Source organism: Hippichthys cyanospilos, chromosome 4 (assembly GCF_059441005.1).
Source record: "Hippichthys cyanospilos isolate Australia breed blue-spotted pipefish chromosome 4, RoL_Hcya_1.0, whole genome shotgun sequence".
Lineage (NCBI taxonomy): Eukaryota > Metazoa > Chordata > Actinopteri > Syngnathiformes > Syngnathidae > Hippichthys > Hippichthys cyanospilos.
Window position 1 is genome coordinate 10,972,676 of NC_142372.1, and position 19,328 is coordinate 10,992,003.

At 39.9% G+C, this 19,328-nt stretch overlaps 1 protein-coding gene across 1 annotated transcript in view; it reads right to left on the reverse strand.

Moving 5' to 3' along the window:
* Positions 1–19,328, reverse strand: part of ush2a (Usher syndrome 2A (autosomal recessive, mild)) — a 156,242-nt gene that overhangs the window by 74,042 nt on the left and 62,872 nt on the right. Inside the window, exons 38-48 of the mRNA XM_088413582.1 lie at positions 18,944–19,084; positions 18,265–18,340; positions 17,639–17,724; positions 16,462–16,621; positions 13,617–13,779; positions 13,393–13,540; positions 9,970–10,127; positions 9,058–9,205; positions 7,707–7,862; positions 5,150–5,297; positions 3,899–4,041 (exon numbers count right to left, since the gene is read on the reverse strand). Of these exons, the coding sequence (XP_088269708.1) occupies positions 3,899–4,041; positions 5,150–5,297; positions 7,707–7,862; positions 9,058–9,205; positions 9,970–10,127; positions 13,393–13,540; positions 13,617–13,779; positions 16,462–16,621; positions 17,639–17,724; positions 18,265–18,340; positions 18,944–19,084 (1,527 nt within the window). The remainder of the gene's footprint in view (positions 1–3,898; positions 4,042–5,149; positions 5,298–7,706; positions 7,863–9,057; positions 9,206–9,969; positions 10,128–13,392; positions 13,541–13,616; positions 13,780–16,461; positions 16,622–17,638; positions 17,725–18,264; positions 18,341–18,943; positions 19,085–19,328) is intronic.

Sequence of the window (19,328 nt, forward strand, 5' to 3'; positions counted from 1 at the left end):
CGCGTGTAAAATTCTGCAATTTGAAGGGCTGTTAAGTTTTTCAATTGAAATTTTCATTTAAGATGCAGGTGATGCTTTCTTTTTTTTTTTCTTCTTTTTTTTACTGACACTTTACTGCCCCCTGGATAGGAGGAAAGGGGCATTGAGGGAATGTGTAGTAACCCCCCCACCATTCACCACCACACTTATTGTAAAGACTTTCTTCCTTGTCTTGTTTTACCGCGATCGTCTCCATTTTGTGCCCGGAAAACCTCGCATCTTTCTTTCTCACTCTGCCTCTCTGCAGTCTGCACCCTACCTTACGCCTCCTTCCTTCAGTAAAACATGGCAGCAGAAGGCTAAGGCTGGAGTGTGGGGACCAACCAAGCCCTAAATCACATTTATAAGGATTTGGTTAGCATAGTAATAACACAATCAAGTGACAAGAGGCTATGGAAGGGGGAGGGGGGCGCAGGATGGTATGAGATGGTTTGCATGTGTGTGTATGTAGTTACTTTCCAGTCCTTTGTGAATATTTTCCGTAAATCAGTTCAATATGTAAGAATATCATGTAATTATAAAACATTTGGGCCTTGATGTGCGCGCAGATAATTTTTGGGTTGATGGGAGTATGGGTCTCCTGAAGGTGAATGGGGCTGCCAAAAGTCAAAACCCAAGCTGAGCTTAAGCGTTATCAGAACACTTACGAAGGCATGTCAAACCATGACAAGTAAGCGTGTGACAATTTACATTGCATTTCATATCTTTACTTCCTAATGTCGACGTCGCTAGAGGAGATGCCGAGACGAGACGGAAAAAGGGGCCAGCGGGAAGGCGTGAGATACGTTTCCAAGGTCACGAGCTTGATTTGTATCCCTGACATGGAGAGTACACCTAATCTGCGTTATATACTTTGAAAAAGCGACTGAACAAGTAACTCTCAGTTGTCAGTCATTCAAATTTTTTTTCAATAGAACTTTCAGGAGCTGACATTTGGAGGGGATTTATATAATTCCCGCTAACCTTCAGACCAATCTATGGGATATAAAACAGGAGCTAAACATTTGAAAATCACATATGGCATTCGAATCAAATGTGCGTCCTAACTAGGGCATGAAATCTTTTAAATCAGTGTCATATTAGTAGCCATACTTCTACAGCTAAATATTCTGAAGGGTTTAAATGTAGAAAAAAAAATGTTTAAAAATGCTATGCTAACATGGCGAACCACATTATTACCCTTCTTTCAATAATCCATTTTGATATAAAATTAAGGTGGGATAAAAGCAATTAGGTCACATTACTGGACAAAAGGTTGAGATTAGCATGAAAGGTAAACAGCAACTTTTTGAATGCAGGCAGTCATTAAACAACATTAATTCTTTGTGTTGTGTCAGTACCGCTTACCTGTGATGTTCCTTTTGTTGAGTCGAACTGGGTGAAACATTTTTTTTCTTAAATGGTCACTACCTCACGCACATACAGTATCTGCTGTATGCACACTGTCAAATAGTGCTAGGCTAAGAAAATTTTGTCAAAACGGGGCTTTTAATCATAGTCTCTTGAACATGCTATAACACACACAAAGGCAGCCACGCACACATGCGCTTCTGACAGACACACACTCTCTCAGATCACTTAGTTGGTGTGAACATGCGAGTAGACAGAGGAAAGGGAGCTGTCCGACACGGCCAGAGTTTATGTTCACAGGAGCCGTCTGCCTGTTCTGCAGCAGCAGGAATTCATAGGGACCAAATTACATTAAAAAGATGGATATAAAACTTTAATGGAATGATAAAAAGGGAAGAAGGAAATGCGGGTCCCTCCATTTCTGTGTTCAGTCATTAGGCTCCTTCGTTCTTCCCTCCCCCATTTTTGGCTCCCACTCCTTGCTCTATACCTTTCTGTACATCCCACTCCAATTTTCTCTTTATTTCTAATCCGTTTGTCTATTCTATCTATCTCGACTTGTAAATAGTTAAAAGGCTAGTCAGTCAAATAGGTGAGGCGAATTTCACTCGGTTGAAATGTAAAGAAAACTGACGAGAAAGAAGATGAGAAACGGGGAGGGCAAAAAAAAAAAAAGTGGCAAGGGTTAATCTGTATAACGTAGTTTATATGAATTTCAAAATACAACCTATGGTAATATCCTGTACTGACAATATACTGTACAGTGCAGTAAATATTATGACAAATGGGTGCGGCTGCGTCACAGCTCAAATTACATCGGACACTATAAAAAAAGTACTGTACGAATGGCTTGTTTTGTGTTTTATTATGCCAAAACTATTTCCAATGATCATTTTACAGTACGCAAAACCTATATATGGCCAGCAAAATAATTGCATTTCAAAAAATCCTTCTCGATAGGGTTTATTTTGGGAAACGGGCTTGGGTGAAATTGTTTGGTAGTGTCAAAGGGTCATAGGCTCAAGGATTTCCACTAAAATATCAAATCGTCACCGTAATATATGTTATGTCTTCTGCTGCAATAATTCTCCTTACTTAAAAGGTGCTATTATGTTCTGATCTTCTAGTATGTGCATGACCAAGATCCAGAAGAAAATACCCATCAAAAAAAGCTGAACTGTGCACTTGTCTTGACCATCTGTCAAATCCATTTTTCCCAGTTAATCAAAAAAAAAAAACGAAAACACATACACACACACCCACACACACACACTCACACACAAAATGCATTATAAGTCAAGGGAAACTGAGCCATAAATTAATACATCCTAAATGTCTGCAGATGTGTGTGTGTGCCTGAAAGCACCAGTCTGTGAAACTGCATTTGTGTTCAAGTGAGTGACAACACTAGGTTTTGTACGAACACATTTCATGCGTAGTGTACATGCACACAAATCAAATGTATGCAAATCTCAGCATCTTAATGATTATGTATGCCAGAATAATGTGCTGCTAATTAATATATAACTTTTCACTGAAGAGGCTGCACCAGTGGCTAATATGATTCCATTACCACAATTAGCCCACAATGACACTGGCTAGGTCACTCACACACTGACTTACACAAACATACACAAACGTACAGACACATACACATGCACGTGCGCACAGACACACTGTAAGTTCTCGCTCTCTGTCAGATTCAGCCTGCTCATGTCACTATACTTTCTAATTGGTGTTTTTTCAAATATGAGTAACTCCAAATTTGGGATGAAGTGATTCATTGAGTAATTTGAGCACCTTGATAAAAAAAAAAAAAATCCTCAAGAGATCTTTTTCTTGCCCCAGATAGCCGATTATTAGGGTATATGTCAGAAAAAAATATATCAAGTCAATCAATCAATTGGTCATGCTCTGCACGACAGTAAAACACACCAGAAATGTTGTGAGAAGGCCACCTTCAAAATAAACCTTACTTTATTTATAATACATGGACAATAATACTTAGGTACCTAGGCAATTATTTTGAAGTAGCTCCTGGCGGCATTGAACAACTGACTTGATTTGTCTTTGTATTGCCAGTTTGCAGTCACGAACTGATTCTACTGAGAGTATTAACATGAACAATTTCTGAAATTATATTCATTCTCAGATTGAGGGAGACAAAACAAAAAAATTAATTATGCTGTTGAATGGCACCTGTTGTGAGCATTTACCGGAGGCGTAGGCCTTGTTATGGCAGCATCTAGCACAATTAAATAAAAACAAAAGCATAGTTTTTTTAGCATTTGCAAACAAATGAAGGTCAAGATACATCATATGCTGTGTGTCTGCTGCAGGATGTAAGCAACATCATGATGACATCAAGGCAAACTGACTGAATTAATCTTCCAGATTGTATATCCACTTAGTATTTCATATTGTTTAATTCCACAACTATTTTGTTTCAAAACATATAAACATCGCTAATGGTTGCTACACTGGAATTAATGGCGGAACTTGTACTTACTGTCCTCTGCTGTGCGGAGGGTTTCCCAGAGGCCAGCAGTCTGTCCATAAGTGTGTGACACCACCAGTCGGAATTGATAACTGGTGTACGGAGACAGGCCCGGCACATAATAGGAAAAAGTTTCTGTTGCGTTTTCCAGGAGTCTAATTGTGAACAGGCACAAACAAATACATTCAGGCTACGCATTTCAATTAGGCTGAAGTAAAATTGGGTCAAAAATGGCTATCAAATGGGCCCAGTTACTTCAAGAACGTAGTCATACATGATATGTAAAAACAAAACTCAACAAGGGTTGTTTAATATTTGAGGCATGTAAAGCATAGCAGAAAATAGAAATTTGATACTTAACCTCAGCTATGTCTTAGTTTTGTCCTTAATATTATTTTGTCATGATCACTAGATCAAGTACATACAATATGATCATTAATATTTACAACATTTCTGTACATCAAATATTTTTGGTTTTAGCTTGCAGTTTTTACCATTGTGGAAAAGCTATCCTCTAATAAAGTCATCATTGGAGCGAGAGCAGTCATATGAATAGATTGAATGGCAATAATCACATTTTCATTAAAATCCATGGGCATTTGTCAGCAGTGTATGACACTTTTCATTATTATTCAATTGGAAAATAAGTCTGGTATCTTCTCCTATTAATTGCTTGGAGCATCCTCACTGCTTTTAATCACATTCTCACATGGTACCTACTTGGATCTCATGCATCTGTACACGATGAAGGGAAACTAGGGTAACGTGAGAGACTGTTGTCATAAATGAGGGACCACTGGCCATTTAGCATTAGATGGACAGAAGGGATGAATGAATGAATAAATCAGGGAACAATGAGATCTCTAAAGCAGAAGAAGAGGAGGGCATGCTTGTCTGATATATAATACATGTACCTAGTCATTTATTTATTACCACAGAATGAGAGCCTCCTCTTCTTGGATTAAATTGCAATTTGTTGTCAGGAAGCATGTAATGAATACATATCAGATGTGCAGCCCTTCTCTCTGTATTCTATCACATGTTTTGTACCTGTCTGGCTTCTGTCCTTGTTCGCTTTTTTTGTCGGCTTTTTGTCTCAATTTCATCCCTTCTGCTCGGGATTTTGACAGTCCTTCATTTTGATGTGTTCTCTATAATGTATCCTTGCATATGTGCACACATACTGCGTTTGTAGATCACTTACTGTATACCTGTATATTCTTTTGTGACAAATGTGTGCTCATCTTTTTTGCTACACCTTGCCTTGTTAAAGGGCTCCGGGGCGACGTCCTCATTTGAAGGCCATAGTGAAGTGGGCCCGGAGCATTGGCATTGGCTGGTTTGGACCAAGACACATTTAGACTGGTGCTTGTGGTCTGACTGAGTCTCAAGACAGGCAATCCGTCTGGAGCTACAGATAGAGAAAAGGTTATGAGTGGAAGATAAAAGATCCACAACCATTGAATGAAACAAAAACATGGAGGGGGGAGAGACATTTATTTCTAAATCGCGTCATGTGACATCCACTATGAGCTATGATGGTGTCATTTTCAATCAGCAAGTGGCAAAATGGCTGCTCCCTGAGATGGCTAAAAATGGTTGGATTTCGCTGCATAATTAATATTCCACATAGAACGTATTATAAAGAAAACTTTTGCCCTAACTTTTCTTTAACAAACTCAGCAACACCCAAAGCAGCACAATCCTTAATTACCAATGCTCCTTTACGATTGAGAGCGATAAAACAGTATTTGTTCTAGATTCAGAGTGATGACCACACTGTTAGCGGATATGGAAGCGCCGGGAGAATAGACCGGATGCAAATACGTTAAGGACGACACTACGAGACAATGAGGATGCCGATCGTTTTGAATGTGTAAAATAAGAGACGCTCTTTCAAGCGAAGAAGTGACCCTTCAATCAAACACTTTGGTCTGGTGCTACTACATCCACACTGATTGCACAAGTCATCTTAGCACAAGGATGGCTATTAAGGGGCGTGCACACACGCACAAAACACACACACACACACACACACGAGCCTTTGTCTCTCTCATGCTGCGTTAGCAGGTACAATATCAGAGGTGTCACTAATCGTTTTAAACTATGCACTTTTATGTTCACTTCTCTGGGCCTGCTCTCCTCCTCCTCTCCTCTTGTGTCTCCTGCTCGGCTTGCTCGCCTCTGTTCTTTCACCGAACAAGGACGCATCAAGACAGTTTGCCTTAAAGACGTCTAAAGAGATGCCAGAGGCGCAGAGGTAGAAAGCCGGTTGGAAAGAGAGGAAACGTCTGCTATTTAAAATTTATACTTTCTCATGTCTTTGTTTTGAACTTGAACACTGGAACTTTCCTGAGTGGGTCTTTTGTTGTTTAAGAAATGGGTGCAGTCCGCAAGTGTATATCTAACTCTTTGGTTAGCGTTATCTAAAAGAGTATGCTGTGATCTTAGATTATGCGCGTTTTTACTTTCTTCTACCGAATTTTGGCTGATGCGGTTGAAATCTGGAATACGTAATGGAATTATATAAACACATTGTTTGAACCATTTGTCCATCTTGTGGTGGGACTGGTGATTGGTTATCTGTTTTTTTTTTTTTTAAACTCACTGATCAGTGTTCAGCTCCAAAAAGTAGATTTTCCCCATGTAATGAGACCCATTTTTGTCCAATTACTAGCTGTCACAAAACTAAGTGAGAGAAGATAGTATTGTATTCTCGTGTATCTCATGTCCAATTGATATAATTATTCCACTGTTTATTATTTTATAGTCAGTAAATAAGTCTAATATGGTGCACTTAGACCACAGGTGTCGAACTCCAATCCTCGAGGGCCGATATCCTACATGTTTTCAAACCTTTTCCCTCAAAAACACCTGATTCAAATGATTGGGATCATTTCGAAGCTCCTGCAGAGCTTGCTAATGAGCTAATCATTTGAATCAGGTGTGTTGGGGAAAGAAAACCGGAAAACATGCAGGATGCCGGCCCTCGAGGCCTGGAGTTCGACACCTATGACTTAGACTGACGAGTTTATTTGGACATACACACAACATAATTTTCTAGTGAGCTGGAATCCCTCCGCTGTACCAGAGATCTTGTGTTTTGGAGCTAAAGGGATAGAGGTCACTGTCAATTCTGCACTCAAAATGGTTATTTGATGGCGGTCACCACTTTTTTAAAGTTCCTTGTGGGTGTAGTCAATGTTTATAGAAACCATAGTGCATAAATGAGTGAAAAAAGAATTACCACTACCTGGTGCTTACTATTGCAAGTGCAAACTACAGCGCCTCACTGAGAAAAAAAAATGATATAAGGAGTTATGCCTGCCCATGAGTGGACAAAATATGCGATTCGAACCGGGAAATTAGAATTGAATACTTTTTCTAAGGAAGTTCCACTCCTCGTGAATGTGCGTGCGCATGTGTGCTTGTAAGTGTGGATTCCCTCAGCGGCAAACAAGTTGAAGCGGAGAAGCAGTGCGAGTGAAACTTTATGACATATGTAAACAAGCGCATTCAGGCAAACTGTCATTTATCGAGTTCAAAAAATTGTGTGATCCCCCCCCCCCCAGAGACTGAATGAAATCTGTCCCAATTGCTGAGGTTGATTCCAGTTCCAGCCTTCCTTTTTGGAGTTTGCATGTTCTTCCCATGCCCAAGATGATTTTCTCCACTTTCCTTCCACATTCACAAAAACATGCATGTTAGGTATAATGCAACTCCAAATTGCCCTTAGGTGTGTTTGTGGTTGTTCTTCTCTACGGTTAGAGGACGAGCAAAGTCAGATAGTTGCTGAAGGAGATTTGTACATTTGTGGTACCTGCTGGAGACGTAGTAACATTAAGCGCCAGGCTCTCAACACAACCCTGCGTGTTGCAACCTTCGACCCAGAAACTGTAGTTGGCGTACGGCCGCAGGTCCGTCAAAGTCAACCACCTGCTGGCTGCCGTGCCCGCGTCCAGCACCACCTCGCCATCTAACAGACGACAGATAAGAGATGTGCCATAAATCTGACCGAGGATGTCGCATACATCGAGTGACATTATTGTCAAGGCACGTTTATTTATTAGCGTCATCAGAGTGATGGCGAGAATCCGATTAATAAAACATACACTCGCGGAATGGAGAAATGCAGGCGGGAGAAAGAGTTGAAGAGAGAGGAATACTAACTGGGAATGATCAAAAGAGAGGTTTCCATATTGAGGTTATGCAAGGATAGTCAAAGAAAAGGGATCAGAAAATCCCACAATGTGAGCCTATCCAATATATTTAGATGGACAGACGCACACAAACACATACCAGGACTGTGTGAACTGATGAAGGCACTGTGTATCAAAGCAACACTGGCTTATGGGGAACTAGAGCGAGACACCATCTCTCTTGTGCGCCCCTTCTATCCCTCCCTCCACTCGTTTTAATCTGTCTGTTCCTGTGTGAGGCGCACATCAAACACTGACTGGAGTGTGCGTGTGTGTGTGTGTGTGTGTGTATATGTGAGTGACTTGATGAATCTGTGCAAGTTAAGGGACCACTGTGCGATTTTGTGTTCACTCCTTCTATTCTCATTTTGTTCAATTTTCTTCTTCTCCCACTTTCCATCCACATTTTTTGTTTGTTGGCGCTTCTTCACTGTTGTGTTGTTTGTCATCTGTTGCCTACTTCAGACTTGCAATCTTTTTCAATACATCTATGGAAGCATGCATCTCTTATCCTGTTGTTTTACAACAACTTGACTTTGTTCTTTGCTCAATCTTACTTCTGTTTTCTCTTTTTTTGCTTTGGTCTTATGGCACCCCCACTCAAAGCCACACAGGTGATATCATTTCTCTAGTTTCCTCCTCCACCCAAACGATTTGATTATCCTTCTTATCAGGTTCCTTTTTCCTTTTCCCCATGACTTTCACACAAAGTTATGTTTTGGTACATGGTGTCTTTACAGGCATCGTTGTGCTTTACTTATATTTTAAAAGGTTGAAAACATAACGTGTAGGCATATCGAACATTATTTGTAGACCTATTGAGTGCTCACAGGAAAAGCTGAACATGCTGGAAAACCAAGAAAATAAAAATTCCTACATAGTGCATGAGACAGTAACATGAAATTCACCAAAAATAAAGCAAGAACCATTGTTGATGTGATTAAGGAAATATACATAGAGAATATGAATTACCTTCACTTTTATAGTATAGAGAGTAGTTCATGTAACCATTGGGTCTCGGTGGAGCAGTCCAGCGGGCTCGCAGAGACCGAGAACTGTGGTTGGTCAATTCCAGCAGTATTGGGCCTTCTGGGGCCATCTCAAAAGTACGTACTTCCACCTGAAAAAAAAAACAAAAAACAACCTGAATGTGTATACTCCATATACTGTATATATATCTTAAGTGCAGATACACAACTTGTTAGTAATGCTAAAGCTACCAACAACCGTCACTCAAATCCCCCCGCACACTCTTAGGTTCCGCTTTGCTGATTTATCTTGGTTGTCTTCAATCTCTCCTTTAATTGACTATTTTTTGTTACAATCATTGTGATGTTTTCTTATTTTGCTCTCTTTCATTGTGTCGCTCACCCTCTTCCACTTCTTTTATTTGCCTGTGTCAGCTGTTTTTGACATTCGACTAAATACGGCGTATTGGAAAAATGCCCCAAAATGCAGCCTGTCGTCAGAGGCATCGTTGAGCGCGGAGTGACATTTCCCAGCAAATGTCACTGTCGTCACGCCGACCCTCGTTATTGAGCTGAGAGAATCGATCACCTTTATGACACCCGGCAGCACGTACGTGCACACGAATGTGCACACATTTTATAACGCTTGCAATAAGAATAGTTTTATTATCGCTTTACTGTACTGGTCTTAATGGTCAAGTAAATTATCCACACAAACCACAATAAGATACAATACTTTGCTTTATAAAAAAATACATGTACCTTACAAAGATAATACTTTTTTTTTTTTTACACCATCAGTGTGTAGGAATATCTGAATAATTAAAAAAATGACTAGATGTCAGCATCCATCTTTGTATTGAAAATCTGAATCATCACATATATTGCACGTGTGAACAAGTAATATATTGCTCACCATTGGACCCTTGCCACAGCCACGAGCCGTGCACGCCTGCAGCCTGAATACGTGTCTGCTCCATGGGGAAAGCTCTTTCACCACATAGAAACTCTGAGAAGAACTGGTGTTTGATATAAGAACGTCGTCCATCCAAAGGGCGTAACTGACTATAATGCCTGAAGGGGAAAAAGTGATTTCAAAAGACAGGAAATAAAAATGACAAAATGCCAACAAGGCTTACACACTGGTAATTGTAGTCAGCCAAAGGTATTGTGATACCTGCCCATTACTTTACAGGAAGCGGAAAGTAGGAAAAAAAAATGCCCCAATTTTCAGCTTGTCTGGAAAGACTTCTTTCAAGTGTGTCAGTGGGAATTTTTGTCTATTCATCCAGAAGAACATATGTGAAAGGTCACTAATGGTGGACCTGGGTGAGCGTTGTATGGCTCACAAAGTGTTGTAGTTCAACCTCAAGGTGTGGTTGACTTCTTCAACAAAGTTGACCTTGCTTTGTGCCCTGAAAACAGTTCTGGACCTTTTCCAAACTGTTCCCACAAAGTTGAATGCAATTGTCCAACACGTCTTGAAATACAGGGGATGAGCAATCAGATGAGGACACAATGGGGTAAAGGATGGAAGCATTCAATTATGTCAAATGCCAGTGAAAAGTGCATGGAAATGAGTGTTTTGATTTTGAATCATTGCAACAAAGTGAAACTGGGCCTTCAAATGTTTAATCAAAGACAAACATAGCAGTAACACTACCAAGGGATTTAAAGAATAACCCAAGAGGGACTCATGGCATGCGCTCCCACATACCGGTGCCGTTGTGTGCATACACAGGTACTCTGCATACACAGACACAAGATACAGTACAAGGCCATGCACACATACACGCCAGCCCAATAATTACATTACATTACCTCCACCTCATAAAAAGGGAAATAGCACCCAAATGTACTTTTCCTTAATAAAAATGCATACTGGGGGGCTCAAAAGATCAGCGGTAAGAACTAAGAGTCTATTCTGCTTTAATCATGTGTGGGTTTTATTATTGCTCAATACAGATACACACAGCTATCAGGAAAATGAAGACACAAAAACCCTGTGGACACCAGTTACATCAGGGGAGCTCTTAATGTGGCCAATCACATGCATGTGAGGGTGTGCGTGTGTGTGTTTGTGTGTGCGGACGTGGGTGTGCACGAATAAGCCCATATCAGTATAGGCTGTAATAAAGACAGGTTGGGAAATGAAGCAGCGAATGCATAACAGGCTTATTTCCCCTCTTTGTCTGCGTGTTGCCCCGACCTAATCCCCGAGAGGATTATCCCCCACAAATCCCTGCGGAATTGGGGAGAAGGAGGGGAGAGAGAGACAGCACGAGTGAGGAAAAAATAATACAAAATCTCATTCCTCCGTAACCCATCACCATTGTCATTGTCGTTTCTTGACGCCCCCAAAAAACGCATGGGGAAAAGGGCGTTGCGCTCCTCTGCTTTTTTGAGTAAAAAAAGAAAGCTTATTAGCAATGAGGAAATCAGGTAATCATGATGAAGTGTCTCCCTTGTTATACGTTTCCCTCATCAGATGAGGAAAGCTTTAAGTAATTTACCCTGGCTAATATGCGCACACATCACAGGGTTTATGGAGCGAAATGCACTCATGTGGCATTAAGCGTAAAACACACACAATTCACACCGCATGCGCACACATTATGGAATTACACATACTTTAACAAGCATGGCAATAACATTTGATAATATGTGGCAGCGCATTTGTATGTCGGAGACTGTGAAATTGACTGGCAAATCCTCACATGGTTTTCCTCACTCAATTCATTTGGTTTTGTTATCACAATGAAGTCAGCTCATCATTAAAATGTCAGTGTATTGTGTGCGAGGTGCTGTTAGGCAAACCTGCAATAGGTCTTTGTAACTAAACCTGGATATTATACATCATTCAATTGGCTCTATACATTTGATAGAGACCAGGCCTGTGCTACACTCCTAATGTGGAACAAAACCAAAAGTGATACAATGATAGGGAAACATGTCCAGTCTTAAAATAGCAAGCTTTTTTTTTGAGTGAGGTGGAGTTGGGGGGGCCAATAGTAAAAAAAAAAGTACCCCAAATGTACCTTCATTTAGGTACATTTAATAAATAAAGTTTCATTACATTATGATGAGGAAACACGCACACATATGTTTGGGATTTTTGAACAAATTGTACACACAAGGAAAATTGTGAAAAGTACACTCTAAGAAATAAAAAACAATTGAATAAAAAAAAAAATTAAATTTTGAGTCAAAAAGGACCAAGCCAATATGTGTGTCAACCAGACCCAACTTCCAGAGTTGTTGTGCACAAAACAATCCAATTTTTAATGTTGTCTTGTACAACATGATCCATTTTCTGAGAAGAAAGTTGGGCCAAATTCACCCAAATATTGGGTTCATCCATTTTTTGGCTTGTTATGGGGTTATTTACAATATTATAGGCTCAATTTATAATAATTTGCTTTCAGCGTGGTCTTAAGTTCTTAAACATAGTGTTCTGTCCTTGGTTAAAAATATTTGTGGATTTTTGTTCAAATACATGTTGGGTACACTTGAAATAAATAGGTTTTACTCTAATTAATTCAAAAAACATTCTGAACATTGTACGACAGTACCTAATTGAAGCATTACCAATTCCCATTCCAGGTAAATGAACCAGATGTGTGACATCCATTGTATGTGAATCGGCTGCGGGTCTTGGATGAAGGTAAAACGTAACGGGCCGAAGGAGAGAAGAAAAGGAAAGGCTGCGCGGGGATGCTCTTCCTACCTGCAGTTCTCTTCTCAGTCAAAAGGGAGCACTTTTCCTCCACTTAAAGGAGCAAAGGCAAGTAGCGCGCTCTTCTCGCGCTGAGTGTATGTCAGTTGCTTACATGACACGGCATGGTCTCCTCCTTCCACACGCTATCCAATTCTCGCTGTCCATACCCCAATCCTCGTGGACATTCACGATTCACATTTAATATAAAGCTATTGTTTTTAGCCTCATGTGTGGTTCTAAATGAACAACAGAGGTCATTCATGTTTTACCTTGAACGGGATCTGATTGCACTGATGTGTAATGTATGTTCATTTGTATTTTATTCAATGAGTGGCATGCTGTTCCTGTCGGTTCATACTTAAGTCATCAACATTAGATAGAATGAATAAATAAATACATACATTAAAACATTGATTGGTGAGGTTGGATCCTTCAAATTAGCTCTGCGCATTTCGGTATTTTCTCACTCAACTTTATCATGTGAATGATACTTTATGACCTGGGATGACTTTCAGAACACAGCTGCACATTATGGAGAATTAATAACCTTCTCTTAATGTGTTTGGGATGTTAGAATTTGAAGGTGTTTCCAAACCTTTGATTGGCATTTGGTTTCCTCACCATTTGGCGTATCAGGAGCTGTCCAGCTGACGTTCAGAGCGTGCGGTGACAACGGGGTGACCAGTGGTGCTGGGACATTCTCTGGGGTGCTTTCCTCAGTAACAGCCTGAACAGAGGGGCTTCGGGTGCAGCCACCGCCTGTGCAAGCCTGAAACGTGCACACAAACCATTTAAGAATTCAAGCGTACGAAAGGAAGGATCCAAAACTAACACAAAAGACTCACAGCTACAGTGATGTTGTAGGCCGTGCCAGGAGTGAGGTTGCGGAGAGTGTGGTCCTCCACAAGTTCTGAACTCTTGTGGATGACGGTGGACTCTGCCCCGTCCTGTGAGACGAAGATGGAGTAGAACTCCAGAACCCCGTTAACCTGAGAGGGGCGAGACCACCTGGTGATGGAGAGAAGAACCAACATGCATCTTGTCAAAGACTGTACAATTGTAGATATTCATTTGGTTAGAGTAGGGTCTTATCCTGCTAAAGTTGGTGGAGCTGTTTCATTCTTCAAAATCTGAAAAATGCACATCTGCAGCAAATGTGTTAAAAATGAAATATGTTTTCTTCATGCTTGCTGCGAGGAGAACACCTCGAGTAAATAATCCATCAAAGTACAATATACATAAGATCTAAAATTAATGTAAACCCCTGAGAGTGGTATCACCACAGAGGGTGTGAGAAAAGGGGTGGCAATTTTAAAATGTGATGAATTCCTTTCATGGGTCCATCTTTTAAACGCCGATTGTGGGATGACTGATGAGCGTGTGTTAGCGCACAATTAGCCCCTCTGACTAATCTATCACATTCTTTATAAGATTTATACTCTGTCGATTGGCACTGTGATGTACGACCGCTTTTGAAAAGCTCAATCAAAGGCAAGTTGGAAGAATAGTTGAGGATAATTAATTGTACAAATGGTTTTGGAAAAGCGTTTTTATTAGTTTATCTGTTTTGTAGAAAGCAATGAAAGAAAAAAGTAAGCAAAATCCAACTATATCTAGAATATAAGTGGCGATAATTGGAGGCACTTCAAATAACTTGTGTTTGAACGTGAATAGCCAAACAACAACTTTTAATTTATTTTTAGCTTACCTCTCAAAGAGATTACGTTTGCCCATTCGACCTACTCAAGTTAAAGGCTAGATTAATGATGGAAAATGTTTTGAAATGATTCATCTTGGTCTAATTTTTTTCATATCCCAAATACTTGACATGTAATCATTTGAATCGTTTCTTCTGAGAAGAAAAGAGCTAGGGTGTATCTTTGTGAGAATGTTAGTCCATTCATTCAGAAAAGCCAAAAAAATACAAAAAGAAGACTCAAAAGGCTTTATGGTTCGGAACACGAGCATTTCTCTGTGCAAATATCTTCCTGTGTGTGCTTATGAATGTATTTGTGTCAGGCATTGTAAGCAGAGGGCAGAGGATAAATCTGCTGATATTGCTTCATCCCCATCCCGGAGCCTCCCTCAACCTTTCTCACAGTCTCTTACCCTCCATTTCTTACATTTCATGAATTTGCATCCTCTTTTTTGCCCTCCCCGCCAAGTTCTCAACTAATCACCTCCACCGTTCTCTCTCCATTTTTCTCATAGATGTTGCACATTTCTGTCTTCCTCAGCCTTTCTCAGACACAATAGGGGGATATTGACCACGTGTGATCTTTCAACCCCTGCCTGTTGCCAATGTGCTAACAAGGCAATACACACTGCTTCCCACAGCAGGTGAATTTATTGCTCAAAAGAGAATAAATACTCATGGTTCAGTATGTTACATCATTGTACAGATGGCAGCGCTGTTCAGGACGACATATTACATACAGCTTGTAATGCGTCACCTTTTTCGAGAAAAAATCTGCACATTGTAGCTTTGCTCACCTTGTATGATTTCAAACATAGTTTTATTTCTGGTTCCAACAACTTTCTCAAATGTGCATTAGGGAGACACAAGTTTCTTGCTAAAAAAAAAACAATATTTTCAGGCCTTCCACCTTACTGCAACCTTAGTGGAATTCTTGTGTCTTGATAGCTAGTTATACTGTATGTGCAGCTGGGGTATTTTATTTTTCACATATATCTCTGCTTCTCTTAATTTGGAGTAAAAGTGAACCCGGTAGTGGGTCTCTTTTCTGAGCCAAATGCCACTTTGATGTTTACTCTTGTCATATGCTGCATTCGAGGAAGGTGGGAAGTCAGACTTTTCCGACCTCTCGCTATAAAATGTGCACTCGAACGGCCCTCTGAACTGGGAAGTTAGAGTTGCTAAGTCAGGGGAAAAAAGGACTCCAGCTTCAGAAATCTTCATTGGTACGTTCACCTCAAACACTTTGAGGTCGAAAGTGGAACAATCCAAGTGGAATAAACCTGACTTCCCACCTTCCTGGCCTACAGCGTTTGATTCTGCGCCCTGAGTTTAGACAATTTGAAGTTCTTTAGTAGGCTTACTGCGGTTGTTGCTGTGACTATGTCTGGGATATTTGTACCCATCAAGGCATTGCTTCTGCACTTATCAAGAGGTTATTATAAATGTAACATTCCTTAATGTGATGGATTTAAATATTTAAGCAGCATTTTATCATAATATATGTACAAAACATGCACTTTGATGACATCTGACTTGATGGGAACAAGTAGTTTTAGGTAAACGGTTTTTGTATTTAAATATTGACTAATATTCACAATTCACCTGTTAATAAAAACAATATTGTGGCAGAAATGTACAAGTCTTGTATTTGTGCGACCTTTTTACTTCGCTGCCTACAGCTTGCCATGGACACACCGCACTCGTAAACACGTACACAATGTCCAGCGACATTTTCAAATGATCAGCACGGTAAAAGGTGTAAGAGATTTATCTTCCTCCCTCTAGAGAGGAAAGGTCAAGTGCAGTGTGTCAAGTGAATATTCTGCATGGTAAACACAACTTCAGAAGGTCACCAGAGCACTGCTGCCCTTTCCCTCCTCCTACAGTATATGCTACTGTTGCACATCTATGAGATGCCTTTATCGCTCTTCCATTTCTTCACGCAGTAGAATGAAGAATTTTGAGATTGTGTCAAAAAAGTCAGCGCTTACTCCACCAGAATGGTCCGTGAGTCGAGCAAAGTCAAAGTTGGGGCTCGAAGCGGTCCGGGTGGAAGCTGGGAGGTCAGCGCCGTGACCTTTGAACTGTTGGTGCATCCCACAGCAGTGCATGCAGACAGCAGCAGAACGTGAGTGGTATAGACGCCAAGCCCTGAAATGCACAGCGAGGCAGCAGGAAACAGACAAAGAGGATGAATGATGGCATAGCTTCATGAAACAAATCCAAGCATGACAAGAATGCTGCACTCCGTAGTCCAAAAATTAGATACAACTATATATGTATGTTGGTCACATTGGTTATCGCATTTTTCAAATATGATGGTTGGTGATTGCACCGCTCTCCTGATTGTGTAAGGCCAAATAAAAACACAGTATTCGTAGAATAGGCAATGACTACATTAGTATATCAATAATTTAAAGTAAAGGCTAACTGCAGCCCCAAAATATTTGCAATCTTAGTGTGTCACAGGCACGCTCGTTGCCCCGCTTGTGTATAATTACTATGTCCGTAATCCTTCCAATCAGTATGAACATCAGAGTGGTTTAAACTGGTTTAAGTGATACATCTGTTGCCTTCATTAACCCAAATAGATACATGCACCAACACCCCAACACCCACATAACACTTGTATAGTATAAGAATCTTAATGTATACATTCAAAATAAATATTGCAGACAATTTGACATACACACTCATTAAATGGGTTTGATGAAGACACCTGTGTGGCTTTATGTGAGGACATTCCTACTGTTGCCTGCGCTGTGTGTTTGTATACCTATGAGAGCTTTTACATATTATAAATACTTTATGTCTCACTATGTCTTGATTTGCATCTTAAGTCTCAGTGGTCAAAGGAATCTGTATTTTGTACCCTCTTGAAGTCTCTTTTGTGAACATTTCCATGACAAATTGTGTGCGGGGCAATTGTGCCACTATGTAGTGTTCTTTGTTTCTCAGCTACCGCAGTTTCAAGTGTGTGTATTTTAAAGTGCTATTCCCATGGTAAGAACAGAGATACTCATTCTGCTCTTTCAAATGCAAATAGCATTCTCCATTTTGCTTTTCGTCACTCTTCCCCCTTTTTCTTTAAGGCTGCGTCCCAAGGCTGAGGTATGCATGCACACACAGACACACACACGCGCACACACATTATTACTCTTCAGTTACCAGTAATGTAGTGATGTCCATCCTTTCCACTGTAGACCATTTGGTTATTCTGATAGAGGTGGTACTCTGTAATGATGCCATTGGGCCTATGAGTGGCACAAAAAAAAGTGTAAGATGGGGGCTATACAAGAACATAATTCAGTTGTTATTACTGTATAAAGTCTTGGCTTTTATATGCAATAAAATTATTCATCATACAATGGGGAAAATAATTCAAAGGTAAATAAAATGTAAGCAGAAGATGATAGTATATACTGCATTGTACTGCCATTAACTTCATCAAGAAAAATATATTAATTGTTATTTAACAAGAAACCTTTAATCTTGGTACAAATCTGGATCAAAGTGAACATGGAATGAATATTGGTGACAACATTCAAGCTTACACAGAATGTGGACATTTATAAAAGTCCATAATGCGATGCTGATCCAAATTAGGATTGCTTAGCAGTCTCATTTCTGATATTAAAGGTACGGTGGTTTTATGTCTGTTGTGCACACACAGCATGTATGTATTAGCCAACTGTCACATATTTGAACCACCATTCATTGCCTAGGAATCAAGCAATTGATCTGCTGGCACAAAAAAAAAAAAAAAAAAGTTTGTAGTGAGGTGTCTACCTCACCTTGCTGGAGGTTTCCAGGTTACAAAGAGTGCTGAGGGTGATGAGAGTGCCGTTGGAGCAGAAACAGCATCAGGAGCTGAGAGGGGAAAAAAACAAAAACAAAACAATATTCAAAAGCCCTTTGGTAGTAAGCAGATGAAAAAAATGAAAAAAATATGTGTGTAAATGTTTTCCATTTTGTACTTTTTGGTTATGTTCTTTCGGTAACTAACACTGTAGAGTATCTTAACTAAAGACTGTGAATCAATAGCCATCTTTTTTCCCCTGTTTTACTTCAAATTGATTTTTGCTACATCTGCGCTGACCCCGACTGTCACATTATACTCCCAACAAGGCATGCTGGTCTCTCAGCAGATTAATGTAGAGGTTAATAAATAAAAGAAAAAAAAAAAAAAAGAAAAAATTTATTTTACTGTGCCAGTCACGAAAGTGACCTAACTACTCTGGGTGTCATTTGCTCACTTGTAAAGTGTCTCATTTAATCCAGCTCCAGCCCTTCCATTTGTTCTCATTTTCTGGTTTCCAGTTTACTTCATTCCTATCTGTGACTCAATTGTCTTGCACTGTTCTCTTCTTCTTTTTTTTCCCTCTTACAAGTAGAAATAGACCTATCTCTATAGAGACGAGATGCGTCTCTTTGTGTACGTGTGAGTATATACTATATATATTATATATATACCTTCTTCTGGGGTTTTGATGACTGATCTCAAATCAGTATGATCAGAGATGTCGTTCCCAAGACTCTCTGCACAGCCAGTCGCAATAAAAGCACTTACAGTGACCTCATATTGAGTGTATGGAGTGAGATGGGATAATACACCTGAAAAAGAAAAGCATTGATTTTAATCACATACTATCAGGCAAATGTATAACTTCATTATTATTAACCAACCTTAGTTAAACAACAAACATATCCTTTTGTTAGTCAATAGCTATTAATCAATTAAAAACTAGTTTGTCTAACTGTATATACGCTCTCCTTGTGTGTCCTATTCTTGAGGCTGATGTCAACAGGTACATTGGTTAATACGGTCTCTGTGACGCTGTTGCTATGTAGAAGTCCT